At 42.1% G+C, this 22,933-nt stretch overlaps 2 protein-coding genes across 6 annotated transcripts in view; one reads left to right on the forward strand and one right to left on the reverse strand.

The window, feature by feature from the left end:
- The first annotated feature begins 3,888 nt into the window (after positions 1-3,888).
- Positions 3,889-22,933, forward strand: part of IDUA (alpha-L-iduronidase) — a 45,441-nt gene continuing 26,396 nt past the window's right edge. The window contains exons 1-2 of the mRNA XM_074532896.1: positions 3,889-4,294; positions 7,436-7,576. Coding sequence (XP_074388997.1) covers positions 4,170-4,294; positions 7,436-7,576 — 266 coding nt within the window. The 5' untranslated portion in view covers positions 3,889-4,169. The remainder of the gene's footprint in view (positions 4,295-7,435; positions 7,577-22,933) is intronic.
- Positions 10,801-22,933, reverse strand: part of SLC26A1 (solute carrier family 26 member 1) — a 36,378-nt gene continuing 24,245 nt past the window's right edge. For 4 of the 5 annotated variants that reach the window (XM_074532892.1, XM_014266462.3, XM_014266464.3 and 1 more), the window contains 2 exons: positions 15,964-16,615; positions 10,801-14,631 (listed from right to left, as the gene is read on the reverse strand). In XM_074532892.1, coding sequence (XP_074388993.1) covers positions 13,111-14,631; positions 15,964-16,615 — 2,173 coding nt within the window. In that variant the 3' untranslated portion in view covers positions 10,801-13,110. Of the gene's footprint in view, positions 14,632-15,963; positions 16,616-19,087; positions 19,185-22,933 lie in introns of those variants that run through there. The other variant, XM_074532894.1, reaches the window with a different exon arrangement.

Below are 22,933 nucleotides of genomic sequence, written 5' to 3' on the forward strand. Positions count from 1 at the left end.
ATCCCAAAAGCTGGAGATAAATTGAGGAAGAAAGAAAGCTGGGGCTCACAAAGCCCACCAGGTCATGGGTAAAAGCTGCAACATTGTCAGAGCTGAGCTTTGTAAACAAGCCACCCATAAGAAAAGCAGAACTAAGATCCACCCTGTGCTGCTGATAAGACTTCTGATGTGAGATATGGATGTCTGATACCTTTAGTATGTTGCAGAGATATTATGAGTACAGTGCAGTTTGGCGATTGACATGGGCATATAGAGTTGCCACAGTCCTGCAAGAAACACAATCAGTTCAGAGTTGGATTTTACAAGGCTGACCATGTTATGGAAGCCATGAACATGCATGAGCTGGACCACAATTTCATGCTATGCCTTCTCCAGTCTACCAGCAGGCAGTTCAGTCAGGGCTGGTCTCATTCCCTCCTACCTCTGTCCCTGTGCTTCTTCTGTTGTGTACTACCAGCTATACAGTGTCATGTCTCTGCAAAAGAAAACAAGCTGAATCAAAAAAGGAGATGCTTCCCAGGCAGTCAGCTAGATGAATTATCCCCCTTTTACCTTCCTTGATGTTGGACCTGACACATGGGAAACAGCAGTAAAAGGCAAACAGTGGCAGGGAAGAAGAGCAGGACAGAAGTCTTGGTTAGACTGGATTAGATATAATATGAAACTTAAGACTATTCAGCCAAGTCTCTCTGTCCAAACACCAGCTGCCACCATGTGGGAATGTGAAGTTATCCAAGAAGCAAAGGCTGTCATAAACCTTGGAAAGCCTCACCAAGAATTAGTGAATTACAACAGTAGTTAGTTATTACAAAAATATCCAGATAACTCCAGATGATTTTCTAGGCTTCAAGTTCCATATGCTACAGCAAAAGTCTTTTTCCTGCCATGTGGCATGAGATGGCTGTGTGACAAAGCCATCTTGACACTTCCAGGGATGCTCTTTGAAGCCAAGTTTATAATTCAATTAAGTACTAAATTAGCTAGAGGCATCTGAACAGAAAAGCACACACATTCACAGCTCACACAGACACACACACACACCCTCAACACATACAACCAAATTTCCAGCGCATTGTGCAGGTACCTCTTCACAAAGAAAGAAAATGCAGCAGGAAGTTACCAGCTCCTTCATGTGTCTGAAGAAGCCCGGAATGTCTATGTTCTCAGAACATCTGCAGAGATGCTGCCGGGAAAGCTGTTGGGGCTAAATGCCTTAACTACTCTTTCTCAGAAGAATGATTCAGGAGTAAGAGGTTGTACATCTGTCATCTCCCCAGTCTGAGACACTGGAGGATTTTAAGCTGGCCAGACAGCTGGGAAGGGTCAGCCTCAATATACTGGAAAAGGCCAGTGAACAGGGCTGCTCTCCATTCCTCATGCCTTTGTGCCTCCTCAGGAATGCCTCAGCACCGGAAGACCTCTCACTTGGTCTTTGCAGGGAGATGGGAGAAGGCTGTGGTAAAATCCCCACAAGTGTGCTTTGGATGGGAGTGACAGCTGTGGGGAATCTCACTGGTAAAATGCTACATAGAAAACTGCTGCTGGGTACTTCCCAGCCCTTGGAGGAGCAGAAAGTCAAAGCAAAAAGGGGAACCTTTTTCACTTGGTCACCTTGACCAAGGTTTTTATCATGGCTCTGCCTGATCGTCTCTAGAACCATGCTCACAGAAACCTAAGCATATGGGTTTAGCTATGAATCAGATTTTTAAACCTGGCAAACTGTGTATTGGAGGTAATCTGAGGTAATCTTGGCATTTGTGCTGCCCGTGGAAGAGGACTGGAAGGATTGCAGAGCAGGCAAGGGAGTTTCACAGTGTAGCCTGGCATCTGACCTGCAAATGCTGCCAGAACATGTTGATTCAGTCGACTACTGTGATTGGGAAAACACAAGCCATATGCTCCCAGCTGCTCTCCCTGTAGCAGCCCTCAGATGTTTTAGGAACAGAGGTGTATTGGGCTCCTTTGCAGGGTGCAGATAATTCTGACGTATTTTCTTTCCGTGGCAGGAGGCACCAGAGCAGCTGTGGTGAGCAGAAAAGATTTCCCGTGGGCAACTGCAGTTCTTCAAAAGTACCTTACAAAATCTTATTAGCTGCTTTGTTGGACATGGAAGAGAAACTTGTGGGTGATGGAGCCTTTAGCAGGGGTTTTACTTTGCTTCTGTCACCCAAATTCAGGTCTGGTGTGGCCAGTGTGCTACAGGTAACACTTGCCCATGCCTTGGGATAAGTTGTAGAAAACAAGGGGGACATTCTCTTTAGCCCCTACCCCAATCTCTGAGAAGGACCTTCCTGGAAATGCTCTGGAGGTCATGTTCTTGTCAGACTCCCAGGGAACAGAGTTTCCTGGAGCTGTGAGAGAGACTTCTCTAAAAGGTCAACACAGCACTATTTTACACGCATGGCTTTGTGGTGTTTCAGGACTTTATATAACATGCCTGAGGACAGCCAAAGTTTCCTGGCCAAAAAGAGCATAGCATTGGTTTGACACCTTGTCTTCCAGATCGGACTTTGAAATCAGCCAAACTGAATGCAACAGTTCTGGTTTAGCAGTCTCTGAGGAAAAGTCAGCTTGGTCTCCAAGGGTCAAGCCTTCCTTATGTCAAAAGGAACGGTCTGTGGTAGAACCTATGGGCTTCAGGGCATTTCTCCCTTGAAAATGACTTTTTGCAAAAATTTTTGTCCAAGTCTTTGATTGGGGATGGAGCTGTTGGTTCCTCGCCATGTCCATCACAACTAGATGCTCAAACTGCTGGCATCTTGTGCTGGCCCCACAATGAACCTTCCCCACTTTCAGAGAGAAAGGGGCAGGGTTGGTGTTAATAAGCAAAAAAATCACTGTATGGTGTTTGGTTGTCAGGTGTTAATCTCCTCCAATCTATCCTTCTGAAGGGAAGGCTAACAACAGGGCCAGCTTGGGTGTGTGCAAGGCCATCCTCTCATGGATCACCCTCTCTGGCAGGCAAAATGCCACCAGCCCTCACTGAAGCCCAGACAGCAGCACTCACCCAAAGGCAGCTGTTGTCCCAGCTCAGGGTGCAGCTAGCAGCATAGAGCTGGATTCCTTGCCTGGAAGGCTTGGTAAGATTCCTGAAGGCACAATAGATAAACGAGAATGATCCTAAAGACGAGTACCACCTCATGGAAAACTCCTCAGGTATACATGGTAACAAACAAGAATTTAGAGAATCAAGCTGCAGGCTGTGCATGACAAATCACACTTAAAGCTCTTCACAGAATCATGGAATCATAGAATGTTAAGGGTTGGAAGTGACCTTCAGGATCATCTAATCCAAACATCCCCCTGCCATGGGCAGGGACACATCCCACTAGACTGGTTTGCTCAAGACCTTGTCCAGCCTGGCTTTGAACAGTGCCAGGGGGCATCCACAACCCCCCTGGGCAACCTGTTCCAGCATCTCACCACCTCCACAGTGAAGAATTTCTTCCTAATAACTGAGCTACACTTCTCGTCTTTCAGTTTGTATCTGATATTCTCTACGACTGAACAGCCACGACTTTCGCAGCCTGTCTGTGTACGGGAAGTTCTTCAGTCTCCTTGAAAACTTCACGGCCCTTTTCTGGACTTGCTCCAACAACTCCACGTCCTTCCTGTAGTGCATCCCAGAGCCGGATGCAGGGTTCCAGGTGGGGTCTCACCAGAGGGGAGCAAAGGGGCAGAATCCCCCCTCTCGCTCTGCTGCCCACGCTGCTTTGGATGAAGCCCAGATGCAGCTAGCTTTCTGGGCTGAGAGCGCAAGATGCTCTTCGAAATACCGAGATCAATAAATCGGTTTACACGTAGCCAGCGGACACAGCTCTCACCCTGCCCCTACGCTTTTCCGGGGAAAGAGGGCGGTTCCGCTCCCGTCACCGCGGCCTTCCCGGGCCTGGCACAGGGAGCGCGGGCGTGGCGGTGCGCACCGCCCCCGTGTGGGGCGCGAGTGAGCCGCAGCCGCCCCGCGGCGCTGCCCGCGGGAGAGCCCCGGGAACCGGCGGCGCCGCGACTGCGGCCACAGCGCTGCGACTCGGGAGCGGCGCGGCCGGCAGGAGCCCCCCGGCCGCGGGGCTCGGAGGGCGGGGGCCGCGGGGCCCCTGGGCGTGCCCTGGCGCGTCGGCGGCGGGCGGCGGCGGGGCCCCGCTCCCCGGCCCCGCGGCCCTCGCGGCGCCATGGGGCCGCTGCTGTGGCTGCTGCTGGTGTCGCTGGGCGCGGGCTCCACGGCGTACGAGGTGTACGTGGATGCCCGGCGAGCCGAGCGGCCCCTGCAGCACTTTTGGAGGAGCACTGGCTTCTGGTAAGAGCGCGCCGCCCGGCTCCGGGCCCCGGCCCCGAGCCGCTGGGCAGAGGCTCCTCGGCCCTCGGCCCGGCCGCATCCCGCCCTCTCGGTCCCCAGGGCGTGCGGACGCTGCCTTCCAGGAGGAAACGAGGCTCTCCCGGGCTTGCTGCTGTGGGATCAGAGGGCCCTTGCTGCCGCTTATCGCTTATCCTGGTGCTGGACCAGGTCCAGAGTGTAGGGCGGGATGTGGGATGTGGCAGTTAGTGTGAACTGGCCAAAAAATAGGCCTTGTCTCCCCTTCTCTGACTTGCTTGCTTGTCCCCTCGAGCATGTAAAGTCCATCTTCTTCCCCAGCACAGTACATGTGTTGATACTCAGAGCTCATTTCCCTTTACTTTTCAGTGTTTCCATTGCCAAGGGCCCCTAAAGGGCCCCAGGAAAAACTTCGGAGAGTTCTAGTACTACCAAACAAAAGACTGATAGTTCTAGGAGTTTGTTCTTCTTGACAGACGTTTTCCAGATGCACCCCCAGATGCAGCCAGTGGGTCAAGTTGACCCAAGTTAGGGGGAAGGCGGTGACCGTGCAGAAATTCCTGTATTCTGGTCGTGCTTAGCTTCTCGGAGAAAGTCTGATCTTGCTCAGCTAACTAGGATTGGAACAGCCTTTAAGTTTAGTGAGACTACCAAAAGCTTCTAGCAGGCGTGAAAGTAAGAGATAGTATATTCCACTGCCGTGCTTGTATTTTACTCCAAAGTGATTATGATCTACTTCATTTAGGCATGCAGTGGGTTAAATAACGCTTATGTGGAAAAGAGTTGCAATGGAGATGGAATGAGTATGTGCTTTGGAAAAAGGACTTTGTGCACTTTTTTTGTATAATGCATAAAGGTTCACTAAAAAAAAACTTAAAAGATTTTTCTTTAGGTTTCCAAGGGGGAGGAGAACAGAAGTGGACCTAAAATACATTCTGATAAAGAGAAACGTTTGGGCTTTCAGGATTTTTTCTTCTTTCATTGTTTCTTTTCTTGTTTCTTTTTTTTTTTGTTTTGTTTTAAATTTTTCTTGCAGTATTAGGAAACATTAATGAGAATCTGCCTTTAAAATAGCATGTTTAGCCCATTTAAACTGCAGCCTGTTAAAACACTCATGGTTTTAATTGTGTGAAAAACTTTGGAAAGCTGCAAACATGAAAGATGTGAAGGAAAGACAGAGTAGCAGTAGCAGAGGCTGAGACTATCCATGGGTCAGCAGTTACTCTTTTATAATATCTGGCCAACGCTAGTATTTCTGCAAATCCCTTGAAAGCTCATGCAGTGGCACAAGTGAGTTCCAGCTGCTAAAGCTTCTTTTCTGGGCGAGTGCCCAGCTGTGGATCAACAGCTGAGAAAACCTGGGAGCAAGGCTCGAAGTTCTTTTAAATGGGCACTTTGCACTCAGAACAGGAAAGGACAGATGCTGAAAGCACCACTAACAGAACTCACTGTTCTGCCAGCTTTCTTTTGTATTCCATCACAGTTTCTGCAAAATTTCTCTCTTACGGGGTGTGAATTTCAGAATGTTTATTCAACACAGACTAAGCAAAAATAATTGTCTTTGCCACTATTGATTGGAAGCAAGTTTGAATTTCAGAGTAGTAGTAAAGCACTCCATCAGAATCTGATAGTTAATGTTGTCTGTGTTTACTGGAACAATTAAAAAGATCCAAATGGCTGATACATTTTTAGTAAGAATGGAACTGGTAATTTCTCAGTATCACTTGTGTGACTTCAAACTATCTTATGGAGAAGGTTTTTAAGTGCCTTTTATGCTGGTGAGACTGCAGAGAGGGGCTCACGTATACTGGCTGATTTGTAATAAGCATTATAAATGGATGTGGTTTGTGTAAAGAGTTGAACTTTCAGGTAAGTTTGCAGGAGATGGGGTAATAGATCGGCAGTATCTCTGTTGTGTCAAGTTCTTGTCCAGGTGGGGTCAGGTGTTTCTTCCTTTGTACACAAACAGTTAGGCAGTAGGAGATTCATTCAGCAGTGCCCTTGGTGGCGGGATGATTGTATGGATCAGAGTAGGCAGGGATTACTTAAATGACTCTTCCCAGCAGAGTTACAGTCAGCACAAGTCTGGTAAATATCATGGGAGACAGACTACAACAGGCAAGGTGTAGACTACAACAGTTTTTGACTTAAACAGTTCGTATATAGTGTGTAGTTACAGCACAGGTCATCTCTTGCTGCAGTGTGAAGACACATGGATGTATTTTAACAAGCCTGAGGGAAAGTGTTGTTTTATCCTTCTTGTCATAAAAATGCTTTATCATTCAGAATGTGCACAGTATGAGTAGGCTTGATGAAAGTCCCTAAGGATGCCCAGACCTAGTGAACCATGCAGCATTCTGAGTTGCTGATTTGTGAAGGGTGGGGCTGAGATCTCCATCTTGCAGTACTTATCTGTGGAGATTGGAATAACAGATATTTGCCACAGTGTAATGTTAATTTCAGTGGAATAAGTAGATATCAAAGCCAAGTTGATATGATTGTTGCTGTATAGCCCTGAGCCTGTTAAACTGCTTGCAGAATGAAACGTAGAAGCCTCAAGCTGCACACTCCTGTGCTTTCTAATGCTTAAGGGTTAGCTGAACATGGCTGAAGAATATGAAGGCTCTGAGCGTCTAATTCTGCTTCAAAGAAGTGTAGTAGCATCCACAGCAGAGAAGGAATTTATGTCATTGCATGGGCTTCATCAAGAAGGTCAAGCCCATATTTTTCTTGCATCAGACATCAGCCTGTCTGACTTCCACTGTAAAGCCCTAAAGACAGTGAGCTCCTTTATGGTTGGTTCCTCAGAGACAAGGCAACTGTTACTGTATGGTTTCCTCTGGCCATGTTGCCTGAGATCACTGTCTGTGCAGCCGTGACTGCTGGTGGTTTTCCTTTCAGCATGGCACTGAGATGCACCCAGGTTGTATTCTTTGCCAAACAATGTGTATAGCCAGTTGGCCCCAAATGACCTGCAACTCCGTTTTGCTTTCATCTCATGTTAGGCAGTGCTCCTCATGCCATGTAGGAACATGGAGGTGGTGTAGGGATGTAGCATAGGAATCTTTGCATGCCCAATGGAGCTGCTATTTAATATTTCAATGCGCTTCTTTTCTTTTTCTGAAGCCCTCCTTTACCTCATAGCCGTGCTGACCTGTTTGACCTGAGCAACGACCAAGAGCTGAACCTTGCCTACATTTCTTCTGTTCCACATGGTGGCATTGAACAAGTTCGGATCCACTGGTTACTGGAATTAGTTGCTCTTAGGTAAGTATACACCTCAAGTCGAAGTCTAGGAAAATGTGACACATTAAAGGGTCCAACAGGCACTCACTTTGATGTTTATCTTAGCCGAATTGCAAGCTGGGCATATCTTTGCTTCTGTGGAAGTCAGCTAAGTTCCAACAGATGGGAATAATTCTGGAATTTTAAGAAACGAAGAAAGACAGTTTGTAGAAAACTTGAGAAATTGAGGGATTAGAAAGATGGCTTACTTTTTAGTCCTTTAATATAGGAAGTGTGATACAGTTAAAAAGTCCAGCAAAGGTTGATACAAGCCTAACTTACTGAGAGGTCCAAATGAAAGCTGCCACTAACCCTTCTGCCTATTTTAGAAGTTACTTTTTGCCTCCTGAAGCCATGTGTGCACTGCATTAATTGACAAGTAGTGAGAATTAAAACAGGCTGGATTTGGGTAATACCAGTTAATACCCTATCCAAAAGGTTTTATATACAAAATGGCATTTTTAGTTTTAGGGAAGTATATGTCAGACTTTAGGAGAACACTTGGAATTCATTTCAAGTCCCTTTTAACTCAGCTTGAGCAAATTCATATCAAGATGCCTAGTGAGAACAGCTAAATAGCCAGATGCCTAGAGCAGGAGCAATTGGTCTATGAAGAAAGACAAACCATAAAAACCCCATGAAAAATTGTAATAGCTCTTAAAAGTTCTGCCTGGCCCAGACTCTTTCTGAGCTGAGCACATTTACAGTCCACATTATTGTTGCATCTACTGTCCCAGACACAGAAGAATGGGAATTTACTGTTTTGGGGAAGCAACAGGGAAGGAGAGCTCAGATGCTGAAAATGGCATGTGTGCAGAGGAGTAGGGAGTTTCAAAGTGTGCATTAGGAGCAGAATTTTTCTTTCTCAATATTAGAGTGTGCTTGTGTATGTCTGCTTTTTATTAAGGTGGTCATAAGTCCTGCACACAGGTAAGCATTGGATCAGTACCCCAGAGTGGCCTCTGTTTTTTAATTCATCGGTGAACATAGCGGGTAACGGGGCTCCTTGCTCTCTTCTTTCCCTCTTGAAGTTTCCACTAAACACCTTTTCCTGTGTGTGTCTCCCTCTCTCACTGGACTGTGGAATATGTACAATATGTACTCTTGGAGTGAGCCAATGTAAAGGACAACCATCCCTGCTCACTGCTTAAGGAGTCCCTGTCTTAGAGATTTCTTCTGGGAGGTGGATTGAGTCTTTCAGGTTTCTGTAACTAATTCACGTAAGAAAAATCAATGAGTACCTTTGGAAAGAAAGTAGCCACATCTGCACTTGGAGCTCAGAATCCCTTCTGGCAGGCTCTCTTAGCTATGCCATTGTGTTGAATTGGGTGTTCCACATGACTGAGGGAGAGGAATGCATCTGTCATGGATTCTGCTCAGCCTTTGTGGGGACTGAACCACTGAGCCTTTTAAAAAAAGTAGGATACAATCCTTGACACAATTGAAATTCTAGGACTGTGGAAACATAGCAATCAATCAAGAAGTCCCCAAAAAGGCTTTAGTGTCTCAAAGGTAGGATTCTGCCCTACCAGCATCAATCTTTAGCCCACCTTTGACATGTAGAATCTAGAAACTGCTACTGTTTAGAGCCAAGCTAAAATGTCTCATTTTACAGAAAAATGTTCATTTGTCAAGGACAAGAAGACATGTAAGTTGTGGGAGGACAACCAGTGGACTAAATGTCGGTACTTTTGGAGGGGGAAGGGGCATAGAGCCTGTGACAAACATAGGTACTCAAAAAACCAGCAGGAGCAGAAATGCAATTCTGAGCAGAGAAGTTCAGTGCTGATGCCTAATTTTGTGCATGTGTAAATCTTTTCCTGAGCCAGTGATTTCCAGAAGGATGGAAAGAGGCTTTAAGTGCAACCATCTGAGTGCAGAATTGTCTTATGTCATGGGGTTCATGAGTAGAGAACACTCCTTGGAATGTAGCTGGGCACTTGACTGAAGAAGAGCCCTTAGGAAAAACAGAGGACCTCTGTGGAACTCTAGCAGATAGAGACTTTGCTTTTCTTCACAGCTGCCACCATCTGTAAAAAAGGTGCCATAAATGTTTCTGCCAAGGAATAGATGTACTTAAATAAAGGACCGCCACCTTCCCCTTCTCACTTCTGTAATGGTCTTTCTCATTATGTTTTTTACTCCCCCAATACCAAGTGCATCCCTTAATTTTTTCTAGTACAGCAAGCCCTCCCTCTTCATATTTGTCTTTATTGGGAGTCAGCCCATTATTTTGTCCCTTGTGAAAGAGTACCACAAGGCAAACTGTTTTCAAATAACTCCTAGTTTTATTTTCCAGCCAGTAGCACACATTTGTCTCTTGGTCTTGGTCTTGTGACACAGGAATATTCATGATTGTGGGGAAATTCAGGATGTCTTTGATGGACTGGACAGTTCCCAGGTTGTTGGTTACCAGTGCCAGTAAATAGAGCTATTTTGACACATTCTGACCATGCTTCACTAGTCAACAAGACAGGACACTTCGAGCTGAAGACTCCGTCTCTTTGCCCAGTTCCAAGGGACACACACAGAGTCCACAATAAGAATCCTTTCCCATTTTTATGTAGCAGTACTACAGTCTGTTGGCTACATGATATGTAGTAAATCACAAGGCATCACAGTGAACAAAAATACAGTCAACCTACATGAAGCATATAACATTTCTTAAAAGGCATATAACGGTTTTTATTTCAATATTAGTATTAATCTACTTGGAATTACCAGCCTATCCCCAGCTCCTCTCCAAGACATGATAGCTAATTTCTGGTAAATTAGGAGAGAAGAGAATCAGTAGTTTTTGTTAATTTTCAATCTTCATATCTTTAATCTTAGCATAACTCAGTATAGCAAACATAAATGTACCAGAAAAAGGCTTGCTTTTTTTAGTTACCTTTTACATACTCCTTAGAAATAATTCACAGTCTGCCAGAATCCCTACAACATAGCACTGAAGCTGTTTCCATGTTTTTTTTGTCCACAGTTGATTGTGAGCCAGCTCTGCCAGTAAAACCAAAACAGGAAATTGTTCTTACAGTTTCTTCTGACCAATAGTTTCTTTCTTCATATATAAATTCTAAAGTTTACCTTTCCTCTTATGTGTAGTGAAGTTTCTTTACTTATGTATCCTTTGGTACCAACTTAAATGTGAAAAGAGACTTCCCACTCTTACTTTCTTATCCTCTTCATTATTCTCCAGAGACTCTTGCAAGGTTACGCCTTCCACTGGAATTTCTTTTTCTTTTTTTTTTTTCATCTTTTAAAATGAGGTTAATCTAGAGTTAAGGGTATATTTGCAATTTTTTTTGTGTTCTATGTTGGTAGCTGGATCCAGAGAGCTAGAAAAAGTGTAGGTTGGTAGGATGTTTTATTTGAATTCCAATGACAGCTTGTTTTAGCACAGTGTCCTATGAGTGTCTATATTGATACTGTCTGGTAGTAATTCTTATCAACCCATTTGCCCTTTAAGGTCCAAACAGGACGTTAAAAGAGGTATTCCCCGATCAAAGAATGGTTACAAACAAGAGCAGGTACTAAGCAGTTTTTTGTCCTTGAGCCCTGCTCACTTCCTTTTAGAACAGAAAGAAGCTAATCATACCAAGTCAGCTATTTAAATAATAATGTGGATTGTTTTGTGACAGGAAGATATTGCTAATGATCAGTCTTTAATCTCACGTCAGATGTTTCTGTCAGGTTTTGCAGCTTTAGCAGTACTAACAGTGTGCAGCTGATAGGCTTGCTACACAATGAGTGTGTGAAAAAGCCAGCATTGAATAACTTGATTCTGTGCTAGTCATAGTCCCTGTGAAGATATTTTTGGTCTTTTGGAAGTGCACTGCTTTTCCTCTAAGAAAATACTTGTTTCTGAGAGCCAGGCTCTGGAGCACCTAGAGAACCTCAGTTTGACTGTTCTTTCATTCAGTGACCTAAACAAATGGCTTCTCTATATATGGAACCTATTTCTAGAGTCTGTTAGTTTTGAGAGGCACAGCTGTGATAGAATTTCCTTCCATGCTTGGTGGTGTGTGAACCTGACATGAAAAAGGAGAGAGAGTGAGCCCAGCTGTCTTACCTCTTGTGCAGGTAATTATAAACTTGAGTATGAAACAGAATATTCTGCCCGTGCCATGAGCCAGAACACTGCATACTGTCTTACAATCAAAATCCAAAACTATTCTTATTTTTGAAGAGAGAGCATACATATACAACAATACAACTGATGACTAAAGTATAACGAACAACAGTTAATGCAAATTATTATAGAAAGTAACCAGCCTCAGAAAACATGATCTGGTAGACCTCAAATCAAAGATTAATAATATAGGAAAAAAACACCAAGCAAACAAAACCCCCACAATATCTGTAGTATGTACAAACAATGGTGAAAGTTTTTCAACATAGAGGGATACACAAGTTACAAAGCATTGCTCCGTTTACTTGACCCATGTATGTTACTTGTAATACTTCATTAGCATTGCTTCAGAGAAGACCAGCCAGGCAGTTCTGACTGATCCATCAATCCCCTTTAAGAAAACTCACAGATTTACCTTCCCACCCTACCCTTATTGTCTCCTCTTTTTCTTTGAACCCAGGCAGGCATTTGTAGGAAGATAGGGATGTGTTGCATCACAGCTCTGAGGTTTTATGTTTGATGGTCCTTTTGTGTCCCTGAATTATAGTTGCGTCTGCCCACCAGAGGCAACTTATTTTACAGGATGGTACAACTAGCTGGGTAGCTGCCAGTTAAAGCCATTCATTTTTCTTAACTCTATCCTTTTACTAGTTAGAAATTTGCACATCGGAGTCATATTTCTTCCAGCATGATTAGGGGTATCACAGCCTTCAGTAACTAATTATGACAGATTTAATCCAATAGAACAGATGACTTCTGTAACTCCAAAGCCAGCAGTTTTCGAAAATGGTCATTTTGAAAGGAACCTGTGATGGATCATAGTTTCTTCTCCTGTGGCAGATTATGCTGTTAAGTGTGTGTGATCAAGGAGGAGAGATATTCTACATTCCACAATATTTTATGCATTTTATTTTTATGCAAACAGTGGGGACTTGTCTAGGAGTACACCTGGAGTGACTGGAAGGAGTAGGGCCTTGCAAGTCACCGTTTAAACAATGATATATCCAGAATGCTGTATTGATCGCTTTTTGATGAAAGTGGCTTTGCCTTCTTAACACAAACCGGCCATTTAATCACTTGAAGAACAGCACTGGGTAGGCCTTCCACCACAATAGTCCCCTGACATCCATCTTGGGTCACAAAGGATCATGGTAAGATGCAAGTCCATCTCAAACAGCCATTGACTGGATTTTAAAGTGAAGGTGGTGGTCTAACCTTTCCATGCTTGTCCTGGACTGCGTCCCCAGTGGCTGCCCTTTGTAGCATATGACATAAAGTGGAACTCTTTGGGGGGAATGGCTTTACGCAGCCAACTATGTGTCTGATAGTTGCAAACTACCCCTCTCTGTCTGTCACTTTGTGGCGAATCATCAAGGAGGACTCAGGGTTAAACTGGGCAGTCTGCTGGAAGCTTTTGGTCTTTTGCAAACAGCACAGCATTATGTATACTGTAGAACAGCATTTCCTGCATGCATCCAAAATCCTTTCCGAAGTAACCCCCTCTTTTCAGAGAGTCTATCACTGAGGGATTGCAGCAAGCCAGAAGAACAGAAATGTTTAAATTCTTGTAGTCTTTCAGGATTTCCTTCAAAGTATTAACTCCAGTGGTGTCCAAAAATGAGATGGAGGAGCAATCAACAATGAGGGCTTGGAAATCAATTTGCTTAGGAACTAGTTGCAAAGTGGTTTCTCCAATGCCCAGTCCATTAGCAGTTTTGTGATTTCCCTTTTTCAGATGCTGCTTTTCCTTCTTCTCATATTTCTTCCTTCGAGCAGCTTCTAGGTTAGGATCTAAATTGGTCAATCTGTACAGAGACTTTAGGAAGTAGTTTCTATTTGCATAGTAAAGTGGGGCCTCAAAGCGAAATATTTTGACCTTTGGAACAGGACAGAGATTTTCATATTCTAAGTCATCCTCATAAAAGCTTGTGTCTTGAATCTGACCAAGCAGGGCTGTCCGTGGCCGCTGGGTCCGAACAATGATGCATAACATGGAGAAAACAATGCCAACCAACAGCCCTATTTCTGTGCTGATCAAGGCAGAGGCAGACATGGTAACTACCCAAACAAGTGTGTCCACCTTATTCACACAGTATCTTGCTGGCACATCCCGGAACTTCCTCAGGGCTCCCCGAAGGCTCACAATGATAATACAAGCCAGGACACACTTCTGCAAGGAGTAGAAGAGAGGTGCCAGGAAGAGCAGCACCAGCAAAACCACCATTGCACTAATTACTCCAGAGATTTGAGTTTGGCAGCCTGTAGATGTTTTGACGAGTGTTTTTGCCAAAGCTGCACTGGTTGCAAAAGAGTGGAAGAAGGAAGGAATGATGTTGCAGAACCCCACAGCAAACATTTCCTGATTGGCTCGGATGGTGTAAGCATATTTCTTTGCAAACATTTCGGAAAGGGATACAGTGAAGACAAAGCTGACTATGGCAAGAGGCAAAGCATCTAGAGCAACTCTGAGCATTAAGTTGAACTCTGGTACCTTTGGAGGGATAAATCCTGTTGGAATAGCTCCAGAAACACTGGATGCATACACTTCATTTAACTTACCATAGTGTGACACCAGTGTTGCCACAACAATAACTACCAGCTCTGTGGGAAGAGGAAATTTCAGTTTATGCTTATACCGATCTCCAAGTTCCTTAGCAGTGACCAGCACCACAATACAAATGGCACTTGTGATGACATCACAAATGTTGGCCTGAGAAATGTTCCGGAAAATGTTAATCCAGGTAATAACCAGCATCCCGTGCCCTTGGCTGCGTGGAATTTTTATTCCAATAAGATACTTCACTTGAGCTGTTAAAATGGTTAAGGAAGCACCAGTTGCAAAGCCATCTAGTACGGATTCAGATAGGTACATAGATACAAAACCTAGACGAAAGATCCCCATTAGAACCTGAGGAAACAGAATAAGAAGAAAAAACAAACCATGAGCTGTAACCATTGCTGCAAATAATTAAGTACAGATGGGGGAGAGCTAGCTGGAGGCCAATAGTATTTGGCTATTTCATTCTTGAAACAGGAATTACCCTTTTTTGTTTCCAGTCTGCTTTTAAAATGTGATTCCTTTTACTGTTGTGGAATGCTGCAAATGCAAGAGGTGAATGAGGAGTTTGAGACAGGCTGGTCAGTCAAGCATTTGTCTGAAATGACTCCACTGAAGTGGCTTGCCTGATTTTTATTCCCCATGCAAAAGAACAGCGGGTCCAAAATACTTCTGTTATACCAAAGTCAATTTTCCTTTTTTCTGTCTTAAAGCAAATAAAGTTAACATGTATGGCCTTTTCCTTGTAAAAAAAACTTGATTGACAACAAATCAGATCCCCACTTTAGCTTTTTCATTAAACAGCTTTTAATTTTAGCTCTGTGGACAGAAGGGAACATGGAGTGCAGATGGCCCTTGTTGCATGCCTAAGATCAAAGTGTCAGAACAGATCACCAACTCCACGATTCTGTCCTTAACTAGTTGATTCTTCTTAGATGGTTTTGGAAAGTACAACTTCACAAGGGCATTTTTTTGTTCATATATGTGACCTGAAATTTCTTACTGCAACCAGAAGATAGCTGGTTCTTTCTGCAATCATATATATACACCGATACATACATACACACACAGAGTTAATTGTGAAGTATGTTCATGATGCTTGTTCTGTGCTCTCTTGATATCCTTGTTGACAAGTGTCAAGGAGTTCAGCACAGCCATTATCTGAAAAGTGGGTTAGTCAGTGTATTTCTCCTCTTGTTCTTTCTTTGAATTATCTTTTGGGTACCAGTTTGGTGGAGCACAGCACGCCCTACCAAAAAACTGAGCTTCTCATTCTGAACCTGCAGAAGTAGTTGAGTAGGTATACACCTCTATTAAAATATCTAGGGAAAAAGTGATTTCTTCATTTTTAAGTACACAGCTCTCTGGGAGTTTCCTGTATCTGTACTGGGCCTCACTGTCCCATGAAAGCAACAGGGCCAAGAAGCAGAAGAGTATCAAAATAATGTTGATGGTCTTCCATAAGACTCTTGTTTTACCTGTGTTTACTAGCAACTAAGAAAACTGCCTCCCTCATGCTGTCTCTGAATTGCCTACCATTAGGCTTCCTGGAGAAAACAGCCCAAGGTACATTTGAATGAACTGATGATGTATCTCATTGAAAGACAGTCAAGCCAAAGCTTAGGTCATGAAAAAAACTTTAGGAAGTTCATACCTTGCCTCTGGGTGTCAGCAACCACTTACCTGATACACTCCAGCCATGAATGTCAAGGCTGTAGCAATGCCAATAGCGTAGCACTCTTTCCCACACTCGGCATTTATCCCCGCAATGGTAAGGTTGAAGGCAGTTGTGTTGGACAGATTATCATTCTGCAGAGAGCCGTCACCTGATGCTGGTGGGGCATCATCATTCAAGTCAAACCCAGCCAAGAGAAGTTCTCGGTCCACAACTTGTCCCACCATTAAGCTTATCAAGCTGAAAATGCCAACTGAGACGTGACGGGATGTGCCCATTAAGAAATAGATGATGTTGGCAAAGAAAGATGTGTAAAGGCTATAAATGGGCTTCAGACCTGCCAGCAGTGAGTATGCAATTGCTTGAGGCACCAAAATTATCCCAATCACTAACCCAGACATAATATCCCCCCAAATGTACTCTTTGCATCGGTACTTGGGAAGCCATCGCAAAACAGGAAAGAAGTCCATAAGGAAGTTCTTCAGCTTCTGTGGTGTGCAGGAGCAGCTCTTTCTCAGCTTAGCTACCATGACTTCTTTCCTGTTAATCTTGACACGAGTCTTTCTTTCCATGAGAAAGCAGGATGAGGTGTTGTTTTCCATTCTGGTAGCCTCAGGTTGTCTTTCCATTTTCCCAGTGCTTACTTCATCTAATGTGTTCCTGCAAAGTGAAGAAAACCTCTGTCAGGTTGCAATTTGTGAAGGTTTTTTTAACACAGTCACTTAACACTAAAAGTTTGTTGATTTTGCTTTTAAGGAGGCGTCATCCCAACAAAAACACTCTCACAGGGCTCCAGTGACACATAAGGCTAAGAAATAAATATGTCCTTTCTTCCACACATGAAGGAGTATTTTGAATTGAATCCAGTTTGTTCTAATAAAGAAAAATGGGGTTAAATTAGCCATTTTTTGTTATGACAAAGATTTCTATCATCTGTTCTAAATGTTCTATCATAAAGGTCTTTGTGACCAGAAGTAGGACTTGATGGTGTGAAATAAACATGTGCTAGTGAGGTGGGTCATAGTGTTTCTCTACAGTGAGTACATCTTGTAATCATTGATTAGTAACTCTCATGGGGTATGATCTGTCACTGCAGTTGTTGTTGGTGCAGAAGAGAAAAACATTCCTGGTAGGACCTGTAAAACAAAGTTTTCTGGAGAGCAAAGCAGCAGTTTAGTCTAACACCAAAGATATGTACATAAAGAATTGACAGACTCTTTGTAGCTGCTACATAACATTAACTTGTTGCATTGTAGATTTTTTCGATGTGCAGCTTCTGGTAATAAATGCCTCCTCACAAATACTGCCACATTGGTAACATACAGACCAAGCACCATGACATTACCACATTGGAAGAGTGCTACATGTTATTATTTTCAGGTTTAAACCCATAGTTACCCAACTTTGGTAACTATGCCAGTATGAGATACAACAAATAATTATGTGTACAGCAGAATAAACACAGCAGTGCTACCTATGATTCTCCTGATTGTTTTCTAGTAGTATGTGATGGCTGGGATGATTTGTATTCCCCTGATGGGGGGTTTTGTTGTCTCTTGCCTCAATGAACACAACTGTTTTCACCAATCTTGACTTCTGCATTTTTACTCAATTGTCAAATTAAATTGAAATTAGCTTAGTGCATTGATAAGTAATTTGGGGTAGGTGGGAACATGGCTAAGAGGCAAAACATGCAAGTGTCCTAACTTGCATAGCTAGAAAAATGAACTAGGAACACACAGATGGAAAATGTTAAACAGGCTATGCCAAGTGACAAATCTTTTCTGGTTAGCAGTAGAGAGAAAGAAGAGACTTCGATGTGAGGATGCCCATGTAAGAGTAGTGGGAAATAAAGAGTGCCTCGTACTGATCTAGATGAAGATAGTATGTCCCAATACAACAGTATGCAGAACTTTGAGGAAAGCAGACCTCTAGGCTCAGCCTCTCCCAGTGTCATTAACAGCCAGGATCTCTGCATCAGAGCTATTTGGTGCCAGAAGTGACATTACCATAGTGTCAAATCTTGTCTTCACTTACAAGTGAAAGCTGTTTCTTTCCTCTTTTACTGTTTAGAGACAGACTCTGTACCCATCAGTTTTATAAAACTTGAAGTAAACTTACTGGCACAGTATTCTGTTGGTAAATTTTAGTGGTTTAAACAATTAATACACAGTTTAGATGCTACTGACAGAATTCTCAGTAAATTTAATGGGATTTTTTGCTGTTAACAAGAACATTATGATTTGTTGATGTTAGGTAATAGCCTAAGGTGTAGAATTCTGAATTTAGAAAAAGCATTAATGAGTCCAACTGGAAACATAATAGAAAAGCAAAAGAACAGATTAGCAATTGCCTGTAAGCCTTTGTCTGGAGCAGTCCAAACTGAGACTGGCTTATTAGAAAGTCTTTTGTCTATCCTGCTTAGAAATAGTTTTCAAGATTTTAATAATTATGTTTTGCCATCAGATTGAAAATAATAAGGTGATTATATATCTGTAACTAGAGCAGAAATTTTAAACAAGTTCCCAGGTATTATGATACAGCATAGAGATAAATGATGCAGCATGATTTCCAAGGCTATGCAATGTTTAACCACAATTCAAAGCAGGATCTTCAGGTATTATAGATAATTTATAACTTGGTAAAAGGCAGAGTAGAGATTCTTGCTAGAAATGTGTGGACTGATTGTCCAAGTTGAAAAGAACCTGCATAGCAGTCTAAACGTATGTTTAAAAATTAGTAGAGTTTTATCCATCCCAATTACATAAACCCATTTTAGCTCCCATTGTATACATTTCTTTGTAAGTTTATTTCCATCATAAGGGAACACTATTTACAATTTAATATAATTATTTATAAAGATCCGTGTTCATTCTTTATCAATGCTAAATTTACTTTAGACCCTAATGTACTGCACAGTTATGCTAGCCAAGATCTGCTTTGACAGGAAAATAGGTTGGATCTAGTCTTTGTTAGAATGCAAAGGTGACAGAAAAGATAAATGAAGTTGCAGCACCAGGTGAAGTACTTAAGAGCATATGAATAAAGTTTACCAAATACAGAATGCTAGCAGTTGTAATAAAGACGCTGATTTTTAAAAGGCAAAATCCCAATACTTCCTTCCAGTCTTACCTAAATTAGTTTGGAGAATGACACGCTTGTGCATCAGGACAGCAAGTCCTTATTTAAATGCCACTCACTTCTTACAGCCAAGTGAATTCAGCCAGCCAGGAAATAAGTATTGTACCCTTGCTTGACATACTTAAAAGCTAGTGGGCAGTTCAATATCCAATGAGTGCTTTTTATAGGCTACATAAAAAAGATTGCATCAGCTTCTGTACACTTGGCTCATATATTTAATTACATAGTTGCTGTCTGCCTTTCTCTAATCTCATACAATTTACCTGGAAATAATGTGATATTTACAAAAAAACCCCATTACAATTCAGAGGTGTGTATTGTTTGAGCAGCTTCCTGAGGGATAATAGTGATTTTTATTACATAAGATGATTTCAATGCAATTTCTTTGGAAATCTATTAAGAGATCTTGTGTTTTAATGATAGTTTATTATTATATATATTCACTATCCTGCTGTACTGGAAAATCAGAATAATAGCTTTTTGTAAAAAACAACCAAGCCTCCCCCACCTGTAAAAAAAAAAAAAAAGGTAGTACAGTAAACTATGTCTCTTCTGTTTTCAAGCTGACAGTAAGTTATTTTCTTCAATTTCTTTTTTCTGAAAATAAAGGCATCCTTCCTGTAAGTAGCTGTTTATTCTGTTGTATATGCTTTCAGATTCCGTCTCAAATGAATGCAGTAGCTGTTAAGCAGTCAGCTCTCAACCTAGATTGGTATCCAGAAACGGTTAATGTTTAAAGTTTCCTTGTTGCTTTTAGAAAGCAGTAAAGCCACACCAAATAAGGTCAGGGGCATTGTTATCAGCAACCCATTTTTCAGCTGTGTAATCCAGTAATTGTCAATACGTATAACTCATTGCTTCACCTGAAGGAAGTGTGATTCCACCACAGATAGGTGCTATACCCTGTACATTTATGCAGCCTAGTGGAGCTTGCAGCTTCCAATGTTCTGGCCCTCCCCAAATACAGAATGGAGAAGAGGACATCTGTCTGCTGTCGTGCACATGAGCAGACTCCAGCCTTCTGATTCTGGCACTGAGATCCAACACCATTCTTCCAAAGTGGTAATACTTGAGCAGTGTGCAGGAGCCCTAGGGGGGCAGCAGGTGGATTCCTTTACTGGTTCACCAAATGACCCATTTTCATCTTAGTCCACACTAAGAAATGGAAACCCGGAATTCCTCCATTCCTTCCTCCAGACCTCCAGAGCTCCACAGAACATAATGTTTGCATTTTATTCAAGTCATGATTTGCTGGAAGAGCCATTCTTAACAGGGCTGCACAGATGAAGCAGCACGTAGCATGAAACATGTTAGTTCCTTGCGCTTGACTTTGGTGTTGGAACAACTGTTTAAACAAGTGAAAGCTGACTTGTGTGCATATTCATGTATATGTGCAACATTCATATAATTACAACAGAAAGTAGTCTTGGTTATTTTTAATTGTACTTTATGTTTGGAATCTTCACAGTGAAGTTTTTTCAAGTTTCCCTTGACCATATGAGTGAAAAGCAATTGAACAGAGCCTTTTCTGACCCACTCATTCTTTCAGGTTTTAACCTGACTCAATGCATTGACTCAATTTATTTTGTGAAAAATAAAAACAAGAGAAAGAACCATTTAAGCCAAACAAACTGCTAACTTTCCAACTGGCCTTAGTCCTACCTTTATTCCTGTCTTTTCATCATACCTGTGACCTGACAAAATCTCTCTGCAGGGGAAGAAACAATCGTCACAGTATGTTCATGTGGGATTTCTATTTGCAGCTTCTTTGGGAGGCAGTTTCTCCTGCTACATGTATAACCATTCTAAATGGATAAGTTGTTCTTTGTGAAACAGCACAACCCCTAAAAACTTAATTATTTTGCATCCTTTTGCCTCCCCATCCTGGATTGCCCACCAAAAAATCTGAAGCTGTATCTCTATAAAGCTAGGAAGGAGTAGCAACAGTGAGCCTGTCTCCCTGTGCTGAGATACTTTAAATGCTTTATTTGGAACAGAAGTCAGATGGTATCACAGCTCTATATTATAATTGCTCACTTACTGAAATAGTGATTTCAAGTGTAACTTAGGATAGAGCCATTTAAAGAGTTTAAGCCAAGTGATGTTTGTTTTTTTCTCCATGTTTGAACTATGAAAAATCCACTAAAAACTAATGTGGTTAGGGTGGTTTTTAATTTATTTGTTGCATAACTTATTGAAAAACATGAGAGACATCAGTCTAGTTAAACATTTGATTGGAAACACAGGTGTTAAGTTGTTAATGTTCATCTTTCATATCAGAAATCTTTTCTGTCTCATAGAAACCTTTCTTGACTCTAGTGGCTATGATTGCATTACTGTTCTGATTTTGAGCAATGACACGATATTGAAAAAGCTCCTTGGTTGGGCTCATTTATGGTGCATAGATTTAATGTACAGGGGTGTGTTATTCTTGCAAACTGGATTTTTTTTCAGAGGACGGCACCTAGAAACTATGCCCCAGTGCACTTTGACACTTTATGGTGGCATAAAAACCTAAGCCAACAATTGGTGCTTTGGACATACTTGAACAGATGTGAGGAATACATTTAGTTTGTGAGAGCTGACTAGTCTGAAATAAAGTCCCCTGAGATGCATATAATGGAAGACAATACTGCTTTAGCACCTATTGCTTTGATTTATTAATGTTTTGTTCTACAGGGTTGCTTAGATAGGTCAACATAACCTTAAAGTTTTAGAAGTCATCAGGTACTAAACAGAACAAGTGAGAGGAATGTTTCTCTCTGTCTTACATTAGCTATTATATTTTCATCTTTAGAACTAAGATGTACTTGGAAGCAGACTTAAGCAAACTTAAGGTGCCAGCAGTGAAAACCATTTATTTATACTCTGACCCAGCAAGCTGTCAGACTGCAGGCACAGAACATGGCAATGCCTTGTAGGAAAATCATATGAAACTTGTTAGGTTTAGTTAGTTTTTTCACTATATAGGGGAAAAATGTTACTGCTTTAAAGCATTTTTGTCTTTGAGTTTCAATGTTACACTAATTTAAACATGAAAGAGGAAATAGCATTCCAGTTTAGTGGTCTCTACAAGTCAGGAAAGCCAGATCATGTCCTCTACAAATTAAACTGCTATACTAAGGGAGGTTCTGAGAGTCTTTCAGATTTGTGTATTTCTAATTAAAATCTCCAATTCACAATTTCTGTTTTCAACTGTAAATTGATTTAGGACTTTCCAGGCAAGTTAGGCTCTTTGTTAAGTGTCTGCATTGACCAGCAGCTGTGATTCAAGTCTTATTTTCCCAAGAATTCTCAGTTCCATATCCCAGTGAGTAAGGTGACAGCTGCTGACAGGTAACAATCCCAGAGCTCATGAGAAGGCTAAGTGGAACTCATGCAGTTGGCCAGCACCTGTTGTTATGGCTGGCCCATCAAGATCATCTCTGGGAGTAATCATTTATGCAGATACATGGTCAAGTAGTTTCACTTGTTCTGCAGAGACAGTTTTTGTGCAAGGATTCCAGAAATTGCTGATCTAACTATTGACATGCTCTTGAAGGCAAGACAGCATTTTTCTTCTGGAATGACCACTAAAAAGGCATTTCCTGTGGATTCAAAAAACATTCCTAAAAATCAGATTTCTTACTTTTGGGAAAGTAGCTGTTTCAAAGTCAAAGTCTGTTATTTAAAATAAAATAAGTCTTTCAGGATAGCTTTTCAAGACCTTGGATGCTGTGGTGTGTTCTTAAGTTCGTTAGTTTGCTCCCCCCATTTTCTGTATTACTTCCTGCTGCTACCCTGCCAGTTATGTTGCTATGGAAATGAAATTGCTCCTCCCTTGGTTTCTCTTATAAA

This window comes from Zonotrichia albicollis, chromosome Z (genome assembly GCF_047830755.1).
Source record: "Zonotrichia albicollis isolate bZonAlb1 chromosome Z, bZonAlb1.hap1, whole genome shotgun sequence".
Lineage (NCBI taxonomy): Eukaryota > Metazoa > Chordata > Aves > Passeriformes > Passerellidae > Zonotrichia > Zonotrichia albicollis.